Consider the following 19,658-nt stretch of genomic DNA (forward strand, 5'->3'; position numbering starts at 1 on the left):
ATTAAGATTCGTATACTAAGTACTAGACCAGATAGCAATACAAAACATCAAGGAGAAAGCAACGCCGCATCCTTAAAAACACCAAGACTATCCTGTCTACAATCCAACAACCTGCTCTCCAACATCCTAGGCGAAGCCTTCCAAAGCACATTACCCTGCTCTTCACTACCATCAGCAGCCAACCACCCAACAGCAGACCTGATCCCAATAGCAGAGTTCAATCTAGTCAATATAATATCTGCCCGCTCTCCCTGCGCAGGCGTAGTGTAAACACAATGCGTAACAAGCCTAATCGAATGCACTATCATAATAGCAGCAGCGCCATCGTACATCATGGTCGATGGCATACCGCTGGAGTCAATGTCACCGAGGGCGTAGGGTACGCAGAAGAGCATGTCGTCGACACATTTACGAACGTCGGATTCCAGTACGGGAACGCATTGCGCCCACATGGCTTGGTAGTTACTATACTCATCATCCACGGTCTGAAGGGTCGTTTGATACAGGAGCATACTCTGCAGTAAGATCAATCGCGCCGAGCGCACGAGGATCATGATGCAGGCTGTCTCAGCGTCGTAGTGCATTTTCCCAGCGCCCATTTCTCCGAGGACGGTAGGGACGCCGCGGCCTTCAAAGGTCATTTGCCAGTATGTTGCTGCTTCGCAGTCCCAGTCGTTGAAGACGTCTAGCATGTCGAAGCATTCTTGTAAGAGGAGACGTTCTTGGTCGGCGTCGCTGCTGGTTTCAGAGGTGGCGGAGGGACTGCCGATTTGTTGGAAGATGTCGGATTGGATGAATTGGAAGAGACGGTGGCGGAGGGAGAGGGTCTTGGACATCATTGCTAGAGCGCGGAGGAGGGGATCGAAGATGCCTATTACGGTGGCGATGGCGCCTGGGTCGGTGTATGTATCGTCGCCGTGGAGGAATGAGTAGATTTGCTAGAGACATGTTAGCTTGGAACAGCGCAATTGAGGGTCTAAGCACTCACCAGTCGCAGTAGAGCAAGAAGGAACAGCTCAGCGCCTCGTCTTGTACCAATTTGACTCGGTCCCCTTCTCTCCAAAAGGTAGAACAAACCCGAAGCATGCTCATTGGGATCACCCAAGCCCTCACCACTAAAGTCCTACTCAAGTTAGCCTCATCAACCCTTGACATCCAGGTCCAACTTACCTTGTACGTGCAAAGCAGCAAGATGGTCGCAATAACACTATCATCAAGTGCCTGATCATCAGACTGTATACTCTGCTGCAAACCCTTAATCACCCTCCCATAATTCCTCATCGACCTCGTTCTGAGTTCTTCATTACCCAAGTGATTATACGCGGCTAACTGAGCCACGCTCAACGTCGCCGTCTCGACTAACCCGCCATCTTTGTGATGGTCAAAGAAGCTCGGGAGAAAGCTGAAGTGACCTGGGAAGCCGTCGCCCTCGTCGGGTGAGACGAAGCGACGCACGAAATAGCATAGTGACATGTCATCGTAGGACTGCGTGGGTTGTTTGATGACGGCTAGAGATCTTCGGCGCGTTGATGGTTCGGGGAGTCGCTTTGTGGTTTTCGGTGGCGTTTTCTCTTTGGGCTTGGGCGGACTTGTTATAACGGTTATCGGCTTTGTTGTCTCTACGGGCGCTGTGGTCGCTGGAACAGGTGGCGTTTTCGGCTTTTGACCAGAATGTCGAAAGTGAAACTCGTCGGTATATCCAAGGCAAGGTTTTCCATAGTTGTAGCATCGTCGACACGTGGGTTTCCCCTCATCACACTATCATCATGATCAGCTTCAACCCTCTTGACGGTCCCGTCATCACATACCTTGACCTTGCGCTGTCGACAGCGTAGACAGCCTGAACTAAATCTTCCAGGAAACACCATGATTCAATAGTTTGTGTAAAATATCTCAAGAGCTCGGGCAACTGGGCGGTTTGAGTTCGAGTTGGGAAAGAGAAGAGACAAGATGGGGAAAGTGAAGCGAACCGGACAGTGTGAGCACGGACACTATCATTGCGTTAGCTACCAGGACATGGGTTGTGCGGAAACAGGGTTGTTGACAAGAGAGCAGCAGGGGTTGGGAGAGTCTGGATGGGGCCTCAACTACCGGGGAGTGGAGAGAAGAGGGAAGATCTGCATTTTAGCTCGTTGTGGTCAAGCTTGCGATAAGACACTCGCTTGGTTCCTGTTTGACACGAGCGTCAACCTCGGCTTCAGCATCGTGATCGACTCCGCGGATTGCCGGGAAATCTGGGGATAGCCTTTGACACTTTCATATGGCGTGAGGCTTTGTATAAAACGGTTCGGCAGTCGCTGATGACGGACTTTTGAAACAATGAAATCATGAATTAGCCTTCCACCGTTGAACAATCCGTCGTTTCGCATACGCCACGCAATTTCATAACCATGTCGTCTTTACTTTATCACCCAGCTTTGAACTATGTTCAGAGTCTAAATGACTTTCTTATGTCCCCAATGCTATCATGCCCATTACTTCTCACATCAATTTACGCTCCGACCCTCACCGATAATGTCCTGTCCTCAATTGCATCTCATCTCCCTCCTGAGATATCACCTACCCTAAACCTTCAAACGATCAACAAGGTGCTCCTCATCTGGACTAGCCTCTCCATCCTCCGGTCCATCAACCGGATCCTCAATATGATGGCTCACAACTCCTGGCGCCTCCGCCCCGCATCCAACTGGTCCTGGACGAATGAAATCGCCGTCGTCACTGGCGGCTCTAGCGGGATAGGCCTCAGCATTGTCCAGCGACTAACTGGGATGGGTATACAAATCGCCGTCCTAGATATTCAAGATCTGCCCAAGGAACTGCAAACCAATGACCGCGTCAAATTTTATCGCTGCGATGTCACCACCGTGGAATCTGTGGCCGAAGCTGCTGATGCTGTGAGACGCGAGCTTGGACATCCTACCATTTTGATCAATAACGCTGGCATCACGTCTCCCATGCCCATCCTTAAGATGTCAGAGTCTTTTCTGCGCAAGATCATGGGCGTTAATCTCATGTCGCTGTGGTTCACGACCCAGCAATTCCTCCCAAGGATGATCCAGCTCAACAAAGGCCACATCATCACCGTCGCGAGCATCGCATCTTTCGTTGCGTTGGCTACAGGCGCTGACTACTCTGCTACCAAAGCCGGCGCGCTTTCTTTCCACGAGTCACTGGCCAGCGAGATCAAGCATTTCTACAAAGCGCCCAATGTCCTGACGACGGTTGTTCATCCCAACTTTGTCAGAACACCTCTTGTTGAGGGCTTTGTTGATCGTTTGGAGCGCGGTGGTGTTCGACTCTTGACCCCAGATGATATTGCCAAGGAGGTTGTCGCACAGATCAAACGTAGACGTGGCGGTCAACTTATTGTTCCAAAGTCAGCCTCTGCTATCTCGGGGATCAGAGGATGGCCTACTTGGTTACAGGAGATTTTGAGGGATATGATCGGAAGAGTCTAGATTAGTCAAAGGTAGGAGTTGCACATGTCATGAATAGACAGTATAAATTCCAAGCAGTTATCTAGTTGTCCGTGCAAATCGTGATTTGCCCTAGAACGAGACCAAAATTTAGTGCCAAATTTCTCACCGAACACATAAAGACGGCCTGCCCCTCCCTGCATAAACATTGCATTGTTCTCAACGTCTCGCCAATTTTCGCTCCGAGCACCTGGCCGCCATCGCAAGACAAACTCAACACCGCAAACATGGCGATCGGAAGCTGGCTAAAGCTCATCTTCCTCTGGCTCTACGCCGCAATAATCTCTCCATGGCTAGTCACTGATTTCGCTATTGACATGATCCTCTACCTGATCCCATTCTTCCGACCCTCACGAAAATGGTCTCTCAACCAAGCCGCCCACGTACGCCTCGTCCGATTCGCCCTTCTCTACTGGTCCCTCGTCAAAGCCGGCGACAAACTGTGTCTTGACCCAAAGCGAGAAAAGAATCGATTCGAAGTCGTCGCACCGAGATCGTCAAAGCTATACCGAGGCATCCTCTCAGGTTATGCAGTCCTGCCTGCGGAGATTGGAATGACTTGGACGCCAGCACGACCTCCACCTGCTGGGTTGGTTCATTCTGGGATGACTGTTGCTCTGCACTTTCATGGAGGAGGCTACGTGATTGGAAATGGTCGCGATGAAGATACTGGATACCTGGCGAGAACTCTTGTCAAGCACATGGGCTGTACACATGTGTGCACACCACAGTATCGACTTTCTAGCAGTGACAACGGACAATTCCCAGCCCCTCTTCAAGACGCACTTACCGCTTACCTCAATCTGATCAAGACCAAGGGCATTCCTGCAAGTCAAATCATCCTGTCGGGCGATTCGGCTGGAGCCAACTTGGCTCTTGCCTTGGTACGATACATTCACGAATACGGACAAGCCGACGACATTCCCTTCCCTCGAGCAATGGCCCTGTGGTCACCTTGGGTCGACATCGCAGGTGCTTTAGAACAGGATATCAAGTCATCACCACACTACAAAACAGACTATCTCAACATCCTCTTCGCCCGCTGGGGCGCAACCACAATCTCGGGCTTCGGCGCAACGGACCCCGCGGGCCCATACCTCTCACCCCTCCGAAACCCATTCAAGCTCTCACAGCCAATGCCAGTATACGTCAACGCAGGTGGAGGCGAAGTGCTGTACCATGACATCGAGAACTTCTGCCAACGGTATAAGAAGGCTGGTTGGAATGTACACCTGGACGTATCGGAAGGGTGTCCTCATGACATTATCTTGTTGGGTGACTTCATTGGGTTCGGGGCCGAGGCAGAGAAAGCTGCTGGGGAAGCTAGAAAGTTCTTGAATGTGAATGCGGGGTTGAAGCTGAAGAGCTATGCCCCGCGGAAGTTGTGATGGATGACAAGGTAGAGCTTAGATCCTCAACAAAGATCGTCGTATAGCTTTCACATGCTACAGTAGAGAATTGACTTGTCAACTACCCCTCTGTCGCGTGGTCATGCATCTAGTGACATACAAAAACATCCACGACTAGACTCGTAACAAACGTAATGCAACCTCTACGGAAACGATTGTCGGAAAATACCCCGCAATGTTCTGTTCATAGCTGTCAGTTTTCTCTTTGCAGTTTAGCTTGCGATTGCGGCCTCGTTTCCGCGTGGGCCAACAACGTCATGGCCCGAGCAAGGATTCAACGACGATCGTTGCCGCGGACCCCGAGATTCGGAAGCTAACCTTTATTCTACGGAGTAGTGGCATGATGCGAGGTGGGCTGAAAGATAGCCGAGGCCTGTTCATCTCATTGAGATTTGAAGTTATCATAAACTTTTGCACTTATACTACCTGGCAAGACCAGCTTTGTCTTTCATGATCATCTCAACCGACAGACTTTGACTATCACCATGGCACATCAGGCAGAAGACAAGTCCTATGACGTTATCATTATCGGCGCTGGCATCTCCGGTATCAACGCAGCATACCGCCTCCAAACAGAAGGTCCAGCAAACCTCACCTACGCCATTCTCGAATCTCGCGATAGTATCGGCGGCACTTGGGATCTGTTCAAGTACCCTGGCATCCGATCAGACTCTGACATCTTCACCTTTGGCTTCTCATGGAGTCCATGGAAGCACAAGGAGTCGTTGGCGCCTGGCGATAAGATCAAAGACTACATGATCGAATCAGCTCGCTCAACTGGCATTGATCATCATATCTGTTACAATCATTCTGTTAAAGAGGCCAATTGGTCTTCTGAAGAGAAGAAATGGAATCTTCAGGTTTTTCGGAATGGCGATGAGAAGCCTGTCACTTTCCAAGCGAGGTTTATGCTTCTTGGGACGGGGTACTACGACTATCAGACACCATTGCAGACTGTCATTCCTGGACTTGAGAGGTTCCAAGGCAAAGTCATACACCCCCAGTTCTGGCCTGAAGATTATGACTACACCAACAAGGAAGTAGTCATCATCGGAAGCGGCGCCACAGCCATCACCATCGTCCCCTCCATGGCCGACAAAGCCAAACGCGTCACAATGCTCCAGCGAAGTCCAGGCTATATCTTTCCCGTCCCGTCAACCAGTTTCTTCACGCGTCTTCTCTTCACCATCCTCCCCGCCAGTCTCGCGCTATTCATCAACCGCCTCTTATGGCTCGTCAGAACATACGTCACCAACGCCTTCTGCAAGTCCTGTCCTGGCTTAGCCAAGAGGATCATCAAGAATGTCACCGTCAAGCAACTTCCTCCTGATGTTAGCTGGGATCCTCACTTCAAACCGCGGTATAATCCCTGGGAACAACGTCTATGTGCTTGTCTGAACGGCGACTTCTTTTCTGCGCTGCGGTCTGGTAAGGCTGATGTCGTCACGGACAAGATCAAGACGGTTACCGAGAAGACCATAGAGCTTGAGTCCGGAGCAACGCTCCATCCTGATCTTATCGTCACAGCTACCGGTCTCAAGCTTCGCTTCGGCGGCGGTATCAAGTTCAGCGTCGATGGCAATGCTATCAACGTAGCAGAGAAGTACGCCTGGAAGTCCGCCATGCTGCAAGATGTGCCCAACCTAGTCTTCGTCTTTGGTTACGAGAACGCATCTTGGACTTTAGGTGCGGATGTCAGTGCTCGACTGTTCGTACGCGTTCTGCAGAAGATGGAGGAGAAGAAGGCAGTTGCTGTTGTGCCGAAGTTGACTTCGTCGGAGAGTATGCCTGTCAAGCAAGTCATGAGTCTTTCTTCGACATACCTGAAGAATCTCAGTTCTGTGTTTCCTAAGGGAGGTACGGGTCCTTGGAGTCCCAAGAGCCACTACTTTTCTGATATGGCGGGAGCGAGATGGGGGGATATTGCCACAGACTTGGAATATATTTCATGAGGTAATCGATATATGATAGTGGCTTTCAATAGTATGTTTAGCTTCGGAGGAATGTTCGTGGCGTTGATATGTAGTAATTGAAATCTGTTGTATTTGTTTCATATTGAAACATCGGTGAAGCGACGTGATAAAGCGTCTTCAGCAGTTACCCAAGCCTCATCGCTATCATTCTTCGATTCCATGCCCCATTCCAGCTTCTTCTCAATACCAACATTTATGTAACATGATGCGTCTCTGAAAATACCTTGCCGCACCCGGAACACAAGACATAACTTATCCGACAACGGAATTGTAGTGCAAGGTCGACTGGGATCTATAGGTACAAACTCAACTCTTGGGCGTCGGGTTATCTCATCACCAGATGGGTCACTGGAAGGTCCCGAGTAGTAGCATCCCAGCCTTTCATCAATATGGACTCCTAAGTACTTCTGTTCACTTTTCTTGATCCACATAGTTGCAATATTGATGGAGAATGGCGGGAGTTCTGCAGTTGTAATCATGGGTTGGAAGACAAGACTCGCTATTTGGTCAGTGCCGATTATTTTGTTGAACCTCTCCAGGACGTGAGCCTGGACACGCGACTCCGGCAATGGGAAGACGAGGTTCTCTGGAGAGTCCCTACTGAGAATGTAGTCGGCGTGCTCAAGGGGTAGCGAGCGTAACTTGAAGGGTAAAGATCCCGTTGTTGATGTTTGGGAAGAAGGATATGACAAATCCAGTGGGACGTATGATTTGATGAGTATAGTCTCAGGTGGATCGGCCGGTGGTCCTCTTATGCTGTACTCGGAGTCATATTGTCTCAATCTATAAATCGACTCATTCTCTGCCTTCTCATCCTCATCTTTCAGACAAAGGCGTAACGGCATCAAACGCACTCTGAACCATCGGCATCGATACGCATGTTCCACTCTCTGGTATCCAACAGAGGATAGTTTCTTGATCGGTATAGCGATGTAGCCATCTTTGTTCCAACATCGTAAGATGGCAAGTAAACACATGACTTTCATTCCTTTGGAGTCTTGTCTAGCTGGCGTGATAACAAGGCCGTGGTCAACAGCCTTTACAGGGTGAACGTTCTTCGAGAATCGGACCGTCCCAACGACGTCAACTTTGTCTATTCCACAAGGAATGTCGTTCGGATTGACGGGCAGTGGACAGAGCCTGACGAGTGTCGCTGACAGACTGATATTCTCCTTCACTATGTCGTAGGGTGAATGACTGCCAGGAAAGTCTTTTGGTGCCATGATATCGTGCGAATCCCTGAAGCAAAGAACCGATGGTGCAAGTAACCCCAGGAAACGAAAACCTCGGGATGAAGCTCCCTCACCAGCGGAGTAGCCTTGATCTTCCAAAGGTTCCGTAGACCATGCGAACAATGAGTCATCGTTGGAGAGCTTCATGATCTCGATCTGAAGCCGATAGAAAGCCTTTTGACCTTCGCCATATATGAGCGGCATATTGACGTCAAAGAGTCCCAAAAGAGAGTACGCCTGGTCTTCAAGTCTTGTAGTCTGTCGCATCGAGGCCCACGACATGATCATGGCAACACTGACATGTGCCCACGTGTGCTTTCGCAAAGTGGCGACATCAATCTTCGTGACCGCCGATATCGTTTGACTCAAGCTAGCTTTTGTACCGATTTCTTGCCAATCATCGGCACAGAAAATTACTTCATGCGGCGCGAGTAACTCCTGCAGTGTCCATCCTCTCGTAAACCATCGACTCCGACGAAAAGCAGAATCTTGAGACACAGGATTTTCTGTACTGCGTACATCTTCCAGATAGACATAACATGCCGCAGAGTCACGATACCACTGAAACATTGAATTGATAGCCTCTGATAATTCTGCGCTTGACGTCTTGTCTATGCAGCATGTGTCTATCCAGGCATAATCAAATCCCTCATTTCTGGCTTTAGCGCAAAAGTCGATGATTTTCCAATATCCTTTTGAGTTTTCAGATAGAGGGAGAAGACCTGTCATCTGTTGATATGAGACTTCTTCGTTTGTCCATACGTGTGAGAGGATGGCATATGTTGGGAGTCCGCGACCGAGGTCTCCGACGAAGGATTCGAGTTCGAGGGACTCGACATTGATGAGGCGCATGGTGAATGTGGAACCAACGTTGCAAAATTTACCAATATCAAGTCGGTAATTCCATTGGCTTTTCGACGCGTTTATCGGTAAAAGTGAGCCAGATATCGTGATTGTGTCAAGGTCTGTATTCGTGACTCTTGGTCTTGATGTGGGCTTATGCAAGGAACTAAAATCTCACCGACACGTGATTGGCCAATTGTAGAGCTATCGACTGTTGAGATCTCTGGCTACTCCACAAATGAGCTCGAATCTATGATATCTGATGAATAATACACAGCTTTTGAGTTTGACATCTTCAAGTTTCGGACAGATCACATGTATCTCGGAGTTTGGGGTTAACAGTGCCGGTCGACTACGGCACCTTTGAAAACAATGACGAGCAACACCAAGACCCAAATATTCACTCCAGCTAGTTGCACTGCCTCAATCTAGGGCAATGATGGAATCTGTCGATCTGTAAAACAATGCCACTAGGATTCTAATCTGGGAAACATAGTGCAAGACAGCTTCTAATCCAAATTGCCTATTACGGATAGGGCTGAGGATCACACTCCGCCACCTCACGCTCTAGTCGGCGACGTCGCTTATACCCGTCGTCAGCTTACGTTGGAGAATAGTCCGGTAGGCTCGGTTACCCACGTGCCAAGGCTTGTCGTATAACCGTTGATTGGCTGTCTTGGTAAATACTGTGAGACGAAACGACAGTCAGGTCGGTGCTGGCTATTGCTTTCCGGAATATCGGCAAACAAATGGCCAGACTAACATGCGGATCTGGCGGAGTATAGAACTCTATTTTCTCTATGCCAAGCAAATCAGATCCTTTTCGTTTCTTAGCCACCTTTTCGGGTTGCTGAGGCTCGATATAGGATGGAGATGGTCTTGACCATCATGGAGGCTATAAAGAGGTTACTCATCGCCGGTGAGGCTACTCGACGATACCAACCCTTCAAACAATTCACTGCTTGCACTGCACTTCCATCCTCCCCAGTCTAACACCATGAAATACCTCAATCTTCTTTTCCTCGCTTCCGCCGGTGCTTGGGCATACCCCAAGCCTGGGAACTCGCCAGGAGCATTGTACTTCCTGGACAGCAACCCTCAAGGGGCCTCAGTTGTATCTTTTCCCATGTCCGCAGATGGTTCTCTGGGCAAACCCCTCAGAACCTCAACCGACGGACAAGGTCTCGTCGGCGTCAACGTCAACGGCTCCGTTGCAGTCGGTGAGTTCAAAAGCCCAATATGTGCCTTCAGTGCTGACGGGTCATCTAGATCCATTGTTTTCTCAAGGTTCAGTCATCGTCGATGGGAACTACCTTTTCACAGTCAATGCAGGCTCCAACACTCTAGCATCCTTCCAAATCCCAAAGGACGATCCATCCCACCCTGTCCTCATGGGCCAGCCAGTTGATACTGTCGGCACTACCCCCAACACAGTTGCCTACTCCCGCAAACACAACATCGCCTGCGTCGCCAATACGGGAACCAAACCTGGAGTCCAATGCTTCAGTGTCTCCAGCTCCAACGGTATCAAGCCAGTCGGCGGACTCAGACCCCTTCCGATCATGAGTCAAACAAACCCCATCACTGGAGTACCCAATACTGCTTCGAACATCCTCTTCAATCCCTCCGAGACCGCTCTTTTCGTTGCTATCAAGGGTGATGGTATGACTTCTGGTTACATCTATGCTTACAAAGTGGAGAACGGCATTGTTAGCGAAGAAGCTGTCGAGTCTCAACCCGAGAACCTTCCACTTCCTTTCGCCATTAGTTTCGTGGACGATAATTCTGCTGTCGTTGCCACCCCCGCTTACGGTGGTGCATTTGTGTCTATTGCCCAGGATCTTAGTATTACCACCAACGCTATTGTAAACGTCACCGGACAAATGGCAACTTGCTGGACTGCCAAGTCTACCGACACTGGATCTATCTACCTACTCGACGGTGGTGTGCCAGATGTTTATGCAGTTAGTACTGAGACTAAGGCTCTTAGCCGTGCTCTTCCCGGCTACGAGCAAGGCATGGGAAGTTTCGATGGCACCATCGTGGGATCCAAACTGTATGCACTTCAGGCTGCTCCTGCTGTTGCGATTTTTGACCTTGAAGATCCTTCTTGTGGTCCGGAGGTTGTTGATTTGAACGGATTTGGTAATCGCTCGTCCTGGACTGGTATGGCTTCGTACCCTTGAGATCCATAGCATCAGTCGCTATTGGGTTATTGGCACGTCATCAACTCGCAACAGTCTTCCTCTCTCTTGTGGTGCTTACTAGGTTCAGCCGTTTGAACAAACTGGTATATAGCTCGTCTACAATTTAGGCAAAATGAAATCTTTGTATCTCGCCCCCAATCGTTCAACGTCGTGTTCTCTCCATCATATCGCCGCTTATCTGCAGAGATAAGAATCATCCACTGATAACGTCCGTAAGCACCGTACCACCTCCACACCAAATGGCCCCAACTTTCCTCATTCGGAAGAATAGAGCGAGATGACCTTCAGTGAGAAATTCCTTCTGCCTAATACCACCAAAAGATCTTTATAATAACAACCCGGAGAAACCAGTCAGTCTTCTTCAATTGTTTCTAAGTTCAAGCCTCAATGCCTGGTGTACCAAAGGTAGAACGATGCCAAGGATGCAAGCGGAGAAGAGTCAAGGTGAGCCTCTGACATCATACCTGTTCTTGTGCTGATATCTGAAGTGCGATTTAAATTGGCCAACTTGCACTCCTTGTAAGAGACTGAAACTGGTTTGTTCGGGGCCTTCGAGTTTGCAGAAGTTTATTGTCAATGGATGTCACTCTTCTCAACCGGAGGAAACGCCGTCTTCATCAGCCAGCGCGAGCGTGACAGCGAAGGATGCCACAGGCCCATGGCTTAGGATCCGCAACTACAAGCCCAAAGCAACGAACACTTCTGGTGAAGATGCACCTGGATATGGTTTCTTCCGTCTCTCACGGCAACCTTCTTCAACGCCCACTGAGCGCCTCGGATCTTACCTCATCTCCCAATCTTCCAAATCCCCAGACTTGATCGTCAATCTGGCATATCTCAAGCATCTCCCTCAGCGCCTGAGCGAAAGTCCGGTCTTGGTAAGCTGTCTCAATGTTTTCTGCAACTCATGGTCGAATTATCAACGCGGTCTTCCTCCGGCACAACTCATCGATGCAAGGCTATATGGTTTGGCTTTGAGAAGTTTGCATGCTGCACTGAATGGACCAGCACAGCTCCGTGTTGAGACTTTGACCGCGATGGCGATTTTACAAAAGATTGAGTTGCTGTTTGATGTGGAGAGGGGAAATCATCAAACGATTCATTCAGGCGGCATGATCCCGCTCATGATTAAGAAGGGACCGCCGAGTTTGGATGATCCTCTTGATATGCACTTGGCGCACGAAGCTCAAGTCACGTTGGTAAGGCTCGGACTCTGGACACTGTTGAGAGATTGATTTGCTGACACAATTACAGGCTGTGCATTGGCTGGTTCATCGCGGTGATAACTTCATGTTGCGCTCGCCGTGGATTGAACGCCTGCAAGAAGGGACTCAGAGGCTAGGCCTTGAAGATAACAAGTTCGACCTCAATCTGTCCTCATTCGTCGTGGATGTCGCAATCGGTCGATGGCCAGAGTTCCTCCATGAGATGAATGACGTTCATTCCAACGAAGACCCCATCGCAGCTCAAAGCCATGCAAAAAGCCTCCAAGCACGTCTCAAACACCACTTTGATCAGGTCTACAGATTGACAGCCCCAACATTAAAAAAAGCAACAGAGCAACGCATCATACGAGACGTCCCGGGCGGTGACACACCCAACGGCTTTGCATACGAATTCGCCACCTCTAAAGCCTTCGACCTATCCTTTTCATACTACACAGTATGTCTCATCCTCAAACTTATGATCCGCAGTCTGAACGTCTTTCAAAACATCCAAGACGAAACAATATGGTCCGAGTACTGTTTGTACTGCTCACAAATGACAAAATACATCCCGTATCTGCGTCAGCAAGGCCAACTTGGCGCTGTATTATATGTTACGTCATTTTGTCTTGCTTTTGAAGGGGCTACAGAGACAGAGAGGGTATACATCCGGGAGTTTATTCTCTGGACGGATGATTATAGGCAGAGGTTTCCGCGTGGGCAACAAGAGGCTGATGAGTACTTCTGCTATGCTTCGAAGGCTATGACTGGTCGTCAGAACTTTGTTTTGACCCCCAGAAAGGATTTGCATGAGTAGATGGATGCTGATAAACATTTCTCGGCAAAGGTGGGATATGTATCCCACGGTGCTCCGACGTTGTAGGGTAGGCCTTAATTGAACTGCCGTTTGTGATAACCGCTGATGCTACGCCGTGTATGCTGGTCGCTTTAAAGTTTGGCGGCCTGTCCGATCGTAGATTTTATCCGACGTTTATCACATCTTCCTCGTAAAAAGGCCTGACGCCTCTATCAGGAATTCAATCGCCTTCCTATTTTAGCAGGTCGAGATACTATTCATCTCATCCCACTCGGATCACAACAAGCTGTATACGGAGCAGGGTAGGCATACGATCGATAAACCCTGAGGCGATTACCTATAGCGCGTTGAAACGGAATAATGATGGACTCTCCGCGGAAGACGGATGTCAAGACAGATCTGGTCAATGGAAGTGAGTTCCCCGACAATGACATGCAGCGCCCTTTCTTTTTTCCCAACGGTCAAGAGTTTCAGATCCAAGACCTGGAACCACCAACGTAATCAAAAGCCAGGTAGTAATCAAAGCTCATTGCTTTTGCTACAACGTTGGTCCAGGCTTTCACAATGCGAAAATTGCTTTGTCTCCTTGGTGACATCTTCAGCCGTTATGACCAAGGGTTCACCGTTTCAGAACGGTGGATTAGCTCGTGTAAGGCTAAATCTACCAACCACTAACAGACCGCGGAGCACGCCGTGTCCTTGTTGTGGTCCGAACTCCACTGCCACCGTAGCATTGCAGTGTCAAGTCGGCAAGGGGACCCTGTTGTAAAAGAAGGGATGCCAAGCTTTACCTTGAAGAATTGAGTAACAAAAAACCAGGTTTTAAAAAGTAAGTTTCGGTTAATTATCCAGAGAAGGAACAACATCATCGATCCCCGTCGACATGGAAGAATTCCTCACAAACTCAATCTTTGCGCAAAAACTCAATCGTAAAAGCGCACGGGAGCAGAATGTGAATATGGACACTAGGGAGATTAGCGTGATAAATATTAATAGAATTAGATGCGGGAAAATGACCGCTGGAAAAATGATGCCCGAAATTGAAGAATAAATTCTGTTTGCATAATGGGTATTGCTTTTTTAATGCTACATCGACGGGCTACGCTATTCTGCATGTACGCTATTCTGGATTAAGAGTGCTTGAACGTAGGTGCTCTCTTTTGGAGGAAGGACTGGATACCCTCCTGGAAATCATTCAGGCCAAAAGTAGAGTAGTAAAGCGCCTTCTCATGGGTCATCCCAGCACTAAGGGTACTGTTTTCCACTGAATACGAGTTAGTGGTGGATCAAAAAGAAGATAAGATACCATCTGAGACATACCTGTCAAAACAGCTTGCTTAGCCGTTTTGATAACCGGGCCCGAAAGTCTAGCGATCTTTTCAGCTAGAGCAGTAGCGGCAGGCAAAACATCTGCCTTGGGGAACACCTTGGTAACAACTCCAAGACGCTCAAACTCTGCACCGCTGGCAGGTTCGCCTGTCAGTACGAATTCCATGGCCTAAATGTCACATGTCAGTCGTAATTCATGCAAGGTGGCCTGAGATTGCGTAGGTAACAAACCTTGTGCTTGCCCAGGGCACGTGCCAGACGCTGTGTACCCCCAGCTCCAGGGATCGTTCCAATCTTGACCTCGGGGAGACCAAACATGGCATCTTCGGCGGCGTAGATGATGTCGCACTGCAGAGTGAAATAAGCTTAACTGCTACACATATATGTGATATACCGGGACTTACAGCAAGAGAAATCTCGAACCCACCACCCAACTAAACACATGATTAGCAGTAAGATTATCTGAGTGACAATATACTCACAGCATAGCCTACAACGGCTGCAATGATCGGCTTGGTGAATCGATCAAGCGCATCAGTCAAATCCTTGAGAAAGGCGATCTGGTGTGCCTTGGAAGTAGACAGCTCAACCAGCTCATTGAGATCCATCCCCGCTGCCACCATCGTTAATCACTGGTGGAACAAGACACGGCACTGATCGTCAGGAACTTACCGCAGAAATGGCCCTCTGGTCCACCAGTCAGAACCACGACACGCACAGACTCCACCGAGTCGAGGTAGGCCAAAGTAGCCACGATCTCATCGATGGTCTTCTGAGCAAAGGCATTGCGCTTTGCAGGTCTGTTGAACTGGATCGTTGCAACACCTGTCTCTTCGACGATGGAGAGCTTGAGGTCTGTGAGATTGTTCATTGTGATAGATATTCTTGGCGTAGGTGGTTAAGAGTTGAGAAAAAGAAAAGATGATGATGCAAAACTGTTTCTGTGTCCAAAGATCAAGTTTAAGTTCAACTTCGAGTCCCGTACAGTAGACACCTGGTCCCTACGATGCAACTCGGATAAAAAGTAAAGAACTCGAGTTTCGACCAAGTGGACATGTCACAGGTCCCGGAACGGTCGTTTCGGCATTTGGAGTAGGCGAGTCCGTCGATCCCTTCTGTCAACGGTTTTGTATACCCGTTTAGGTTGATGACAACTCTCTGAGTAATGTCAGTGCGTTTCTCACAAAAACGGAAGTTCGTCTTGACAGCTGCCAGCTTCTGCGAATAAACCCTTGCAGACAACCGTTTCAGGGACCCCCTGCGAACCCCCCACTCCGAACGGTACGCTAAACGTCAACTGCATTTACTCCGTTTTGTTTTGGGACATGACAACAATAACGGTCCCTGAAAATCTTACTGGGCAATCAGCTTCCAAGGCACAGCTAATGCGATCAAGCTCTGGAGGCCTTGGCGAGTTACTTTTCCACGGAGGTCTACTGTCCATTGTTCCAAAAGATCTAACTACTGCAACCTTATCCTGCGGAGGCCCACTAGACAAATACACAAGGGATAATTATTGGAGCTGTATTATCGGGGCAGGGCTGTCGATGTACGAGCTGCCGAGACGATGGAATAGGACAAAGAAGTTTCTTGCTTCCGAAACAGTTCACGGAGCAGGGAGCGGTAATTTATCCTGTTCGGAGAAGAAGCTGGTTTCGACAAGGTGACTTCCGTAAGCCAAGAATATAGCATGTGTCTGGCATACATTACTTAAGTGCTTTTGTGTCCCCATAACGCAAAGACCTTTGTGATGGTGTTGTCGATCTTGTTGTTGTTGTATTCCAAACACTCGTCACCATGTCTTCTTATTCTTCTTTTAGCTCCATCGAGAGCCTGTCCCTGGCGGATAGACAATTATTCAACGAATTCAGCAAAGGTCCCGAGGTCCCTATTCCTTTCGAGGTCGCACATCATGCATTCGAGGCGGTTGCGCAGGCGCATCCTGACCTCGTCGCTGTTCGACACTACGATGGAAGCACAATCACATACGCGGAGCTCGACCGACGAGCGAATATGTTGGCGAACGAGCTTATTGCTACTTATGGATTGAGGATAGGTGATCGTGTGGTGTGTGTGTACTCACGATGTATCGAGATGGTGGTGTTCATCTTGGCTGTTCTCAAGGCTGGTGGACAGTATGTGCCATTGGATGGTGGTATCGTCACGGATGATACTTTGGGCTTTGACATTGCCGACTCAGATGCTCCTGTTGTTCTGTGTCTACCCAAGTTCTTTGAAAAGGTTGTTCGAAGTATTCCTGATGATAGACGGAATATGGTCAATGTTATTGACCTGGATTCGAGCTCACCACTTTGGCACATGGGAAACCCATCAGATCCCATGGTTGAGGTCACTACCGACGACGGCGCATATGTTATCTACACATCTGGCACCACAGGCCGGCCCAAGGGTGTCGATGTGCGACATAGAGGTGTCACCAACACTCTACTAGCAGAACCTTCCAAGCTTGGTATTCGACCTGGCAGGAACGTGGCTCAACAGCTCAACGTCGCTTTCGATATGTGTAAGTAACCTCCTCATTGCCCTGAAGAGCATCACTGACATGAGCAGGCGCCTGGGAAATTCTAGGCACAATGATGAACGGCGGTACCCTCCACATCCGAGGCAGTGGTCTGGCTCCCTGGACAGAATGTCTCCAACGCTGCGACACCATCATCGCCACTCCCTCCGTCGTCCTCAAATACATGCCCAACCCAGAAGACTTCCCCAACGTCGATACAATCGCCGTCGGCGGCGAGCCCTGTCCTCTAGCACTCGCTGAGAAGTGGGCTCCCTACGTCAACTTCTGGAATGTGTGCGGTCCTACAGAGATCAGCATGCTCAACACAGGTCATCTTCACAGACCCGGTATTCCATTGACGATTGGAAAGCCCAATCCTAATACCAATGTGTATATTCTGGATGATGATGAGAATCCTGTGCCGATTGGTCAACCAGGTGTTATGTGGGCGGGTGGTCCAGGTGTGTCAGCGGGTTACATCAATTTGCCTGAACTGACAGCCACACGATACAAATTGGACAAGTTCACCAACGATGGGTAAGTACACTGTCACCCACAAATCCATCACTTGTGACTAACATGAATTAGACGAATGATGTTCAACACTGGCGATCTCGCCCAGTGGACCGAAGACGGCAGTCTCCTCCCCCTCGGCCGCAAAGACGACCAAGTCAAAATCCAAGGATTCCGCGTCGAACTCGACGGCGTCTCCCGCTCCATCGAAACAACCCCCGGCGTCGTAAAAGGCTGCGCTCTCAAGATCGAAAACAGCCTCTGGGGCTTCTACTCCGCACCCTCCAAGATCGACGAGACCAAGCTCAAGAACGCCGTCGCTGTATCACAACCTTTCTACGCCGTCCCATCGATCTGGAAATGGCTCCCCGTTCTAGAACTCACGCCTAACGGCAAGGTTGACAAGCGCGCTTTGATGAAGATTGCTGAGCAGGGTGATGTGGTTGAGCCTGTTGGTCTTACGGTTATTGAGAAGGCTAGGCCACAGACTTTGTGGCCTTCTGCTGAGCGTATGATGTCCATGACTAGTTCCAGCGATGGAACTGTCGTTGGAACAGATACCAGCGTGCGCGATCTGGAGAAGGATGACAAGCCGCTTGTGGATGAGTATAACGAGGAGGAGTTTCCTCTTCCGGAGAAGAGCGGCTTCCATGGATGGCGCTGGGTGCGACACACTGCTTTCTCAGCGTATCGCAAGTTGTTTGGCTTCATCTTCCTCACCAACCTCATCGTTCTCATCGCTCTGTTGGTGGATAGTGCCGATAACGACTACTATCCCAAGCCAACACATGTCGCTACAGCCGTTGCTTCGAATCTTCTTGCCGCAGTGCTTATTCGACAGGAGTACGTTGTCAACGCCATCTTCTTCACCTGCTCTCGAGTCCCCACATCTTTCCCTCTGTCTATACGACGACATTTCGCGCGAGTGTACCACAATGGTGGTGTTCACTCTGGCTGTGCTGTTTCTGCTACAGCCTGGTGGTTCATGTACACCATCTCCGTCAGCCGCGATTTCCTGTCGGAGAAGCATCCCGCTCAGATCAAATCTGTTGTCCTCGCTTTGACATATATCATCTTGGGATTCCTTTGCTTTATCCTCGGTATGGCGTATCCTTCTGTTCGTATGAAGATGCACGATCAGTTTGAGTGGGCGCATCGATTCGTCGGTTGGACTTCTGTTGCTCTTGTCTGGGCTCATGTTATCGTCTCGACCGCAGCATCTACCACTGGACCTCTTGGACCAGCTCTGGCCGAGACCCCCACGATCTGGCTGCTTTCGCTCATCACACTGAGCATCGCCCTCCCATGGACCAGACTTCGTCGCGTTAATGTCGTCCCGGAGCCTTTATCCAAGCACGCCGTCCGTCTGCACTTCGACTTCGACACTCCTCCACCTTGCTCCTCTCGAGGTGTCCGTATCACCGATCGTCCTCTTGTCGAATGGCACGCCTTCGCCGCCATCCCCGAACCAAGCGGCAAGGGCTTCTCAATCGTCGTCTCCAAGGCCGGTGACTGGACTAAGCGCATCATCGAGAAGCCCCCCACATCCATCTGGACACGAGGAACGCCTGCCTCTGGAGTCCTCGCCATTGCACCTCTCTTCAAGAAGGTCGTGCTCGTCGCCACTGGCTCTGGTATCGGACCCTGTTTGCCAGTCATCATGGAGCGTCGCGTCCCTTGCAAGGTTGTCTGGTCCACCAAGAACCCTCTCACAACCTACGGCCAAGGTATCATCGACACAATTACGGCCTGCGATCCCGACGCTACCATCTGGGACACTGATCAAAAGGGTCGACCCGACATGGTGAAGTTGGCGTATCAGGCGTACAAGGAGAGTGGCGCCGAGTGCGTTTGTATTATTTCCAACAGATCTGTTACCGCGAAGGTGGTGTATGGATTGGAGACTCGTGGTATCCCGGCGTATGGGCCAATTCTTGATTCTTGAATGACCGGATTGGAAAATGTTTCTTTCTCTTTTCTCTTGTACTGTACCAGCCAGCAATTGTTTCTTACTCACGATGAGGTTTTCTTTCAATGCGTTCTTTGGATATAGGTAATCGGTAAAAATAATACATAGTTCAGCCATTCTGTAATTGAGCCTACAACGTGATGTCAATTCAACCACTCCTAGCT

General features: G+C 49.5%; 8 protein-coding genes across 8 annotated transcripts; 5 read left to right on the plus strand and 3 right to left on the minus strand.

Moving 5' to 3' along the window:
* Nucleotides 1-47: 47 nt before the first annotated feature.
* FIESC28_04716 (uncharacterized protein) lies at nt 48-1,868 on the minus strand (the record flags this gene model as incomplete). The annotated part of the gene is made up of 4 exons (XM_031158863.1): nt 48-938; nt 989-1,123; nt 1,171-1,758; nt 1,809-1,868. 4 exons carry the CDS (start codon nt 1,866-1,868, stop codon nt 48-50), a joined length of 1,674 nt encoding a protein of 557 aa, XP_031017070.1.
* Nucleotides 1,869-2,390: 522 nt separating this feature from the next.
* Nucleotides 2,391-3,458, plus strand: FIESC28_04717 (uncharacterized protein; the record flags this gene model as incomplete). The annotated part of the gene is made up of 1 exon (XM_031158864.1): nt 2,391-3,458. One exon carries the CDS (start codon nt 2,391-2,393, stop codon nt 3,456-3,458), a length of 1,068 nt encoding a protein of 355 aa, XP_031017071.1.
* A 245-nt stretch (nt 3,459-3,703) lies between these two features.
* Nucleotides 3,704-4,864, plus strand: FIESC28_04718 (uncharacterized protein; the record flags this gene model as incomplete). Its single annotated transcript, XM_031158865.1, has 1 exon — nt 3,704-4,864. The coding sequence occupies one exon, from the start codon at nt 3,704-3,706 to the stop codon at nt 4,862-4,864; it is 1,161 nt and encodes a 386-aa protein (XP_031017072.1).
* Nucleotides 4,865-5,370: 506 nt separating this feature from the next.
* On the plus strand, nt 5,371-6,837 carry FIESC28_04719 (uncharacterized protein; the record flags this gene model as incomplete). Its single annotated transcript, XM_031158866.1, has 1 exon — nt 5,371-6,837. The coding sequence occupies one exon, from the start codon at nt 5,371-5,373 to the stop codon at nt 6,835-6,837; it is 1,467 nt and encodes a 488-aa protein (XP_031017073.1).
* A 98-nt stretch (nt 6,838-6,935) lies between these two features.
* On the minus strand, nt 6,936-8,942 carry FIESC28_04720 (uncharacterized protein; the record flags this gene model as incomplete). The annotated part of the gene is made up of 1 exon (XM_031158867.1): nt 6,936-8,942. One exon carries the CDS (start codon nt 8,940-8,942, stop codon nt 6,936-6,938), a length of 2,007 nt encoding a protein of 668 aa, XP_031017074.1.
* Nucleotides 8,943-9,930: 988 nt separating this feature from the next.
* FIESC28_04721 (uncharacterized protein) lies at nt 9,931-13,162 on the plus strand (the record flags this gene model as incomplete). The annotated part of the gene is made up of 4 exons (XM_031158868.1): nt 9,931-10,153; nt 10,203-11,099; nt 11,762-12,339; nt 12,395-13,162. 4 exons carry the CDS (start codon nt 9,931-9,933, stop codon nt 13,160-13,162), a joined length of 2,466 nt encoding a protein of 821 aa, XP_031017075.1.
* A 1,130-nt stretch (nt 13,163-14,292) lies between these two features.
* FIESC28_04722 (uncharacterized protein) lies at nt 14,293-15,362 on the minus strand (the record flags this gene model as incomplete). The annotated part of the gene is made up of 6 exons (XM_031158869.1): nt 14,293-14,426; nt 14,483-14,660; nt 14,723-14,839; nt 14,896-14,925; nt 14,974-15,104; nt 15,164-15,362. The coding sequence occupies 6 exons, from the start codon at nt 15,360-15,362 to the stop codon at nt 14,293-14,295; spliced, it is 789 nt and encodes a 262-aa protein (XP_031017076.1).
* A 926-nt stretch (nt 15,363-16,288) lies between these two features.
* Nucleotides 16,289-19,470, plus strand: FIESC28_04723 (uncharacterized protein; the record flags this gene model as incomplete). The annotated part of the gene is made up of 3 exons (XM_031158870.1): nt 16,289-17,015; nt 17,063-17,549; nt 17,601-19,470. The coding sequence occupies 3 exons, from the start codon at nt 16,289-16,291 to the stop codon at nt 19,468-19,470; spliced, it is 3,084 nt and encodes a 1,027-aa protein (XP_031017077.1).
* Nucleotides 19,471-19,658: the final 188 nt, after the last annotated feature.

This window comes from Fusarium coffeatum (genome assembly GCF_003316985.1).
Source record: "Fusarium coffeatum strain FIESC_28 chromosome Unknown BRIP53273_contig_102, whole genome shotgun sequence".
NCBI lineage: Eukaryota > Fungi > Ascomycota > Sordariomycetes > Hypocreales > Nectriaceae > Fusarium > Fusarium coffeatum.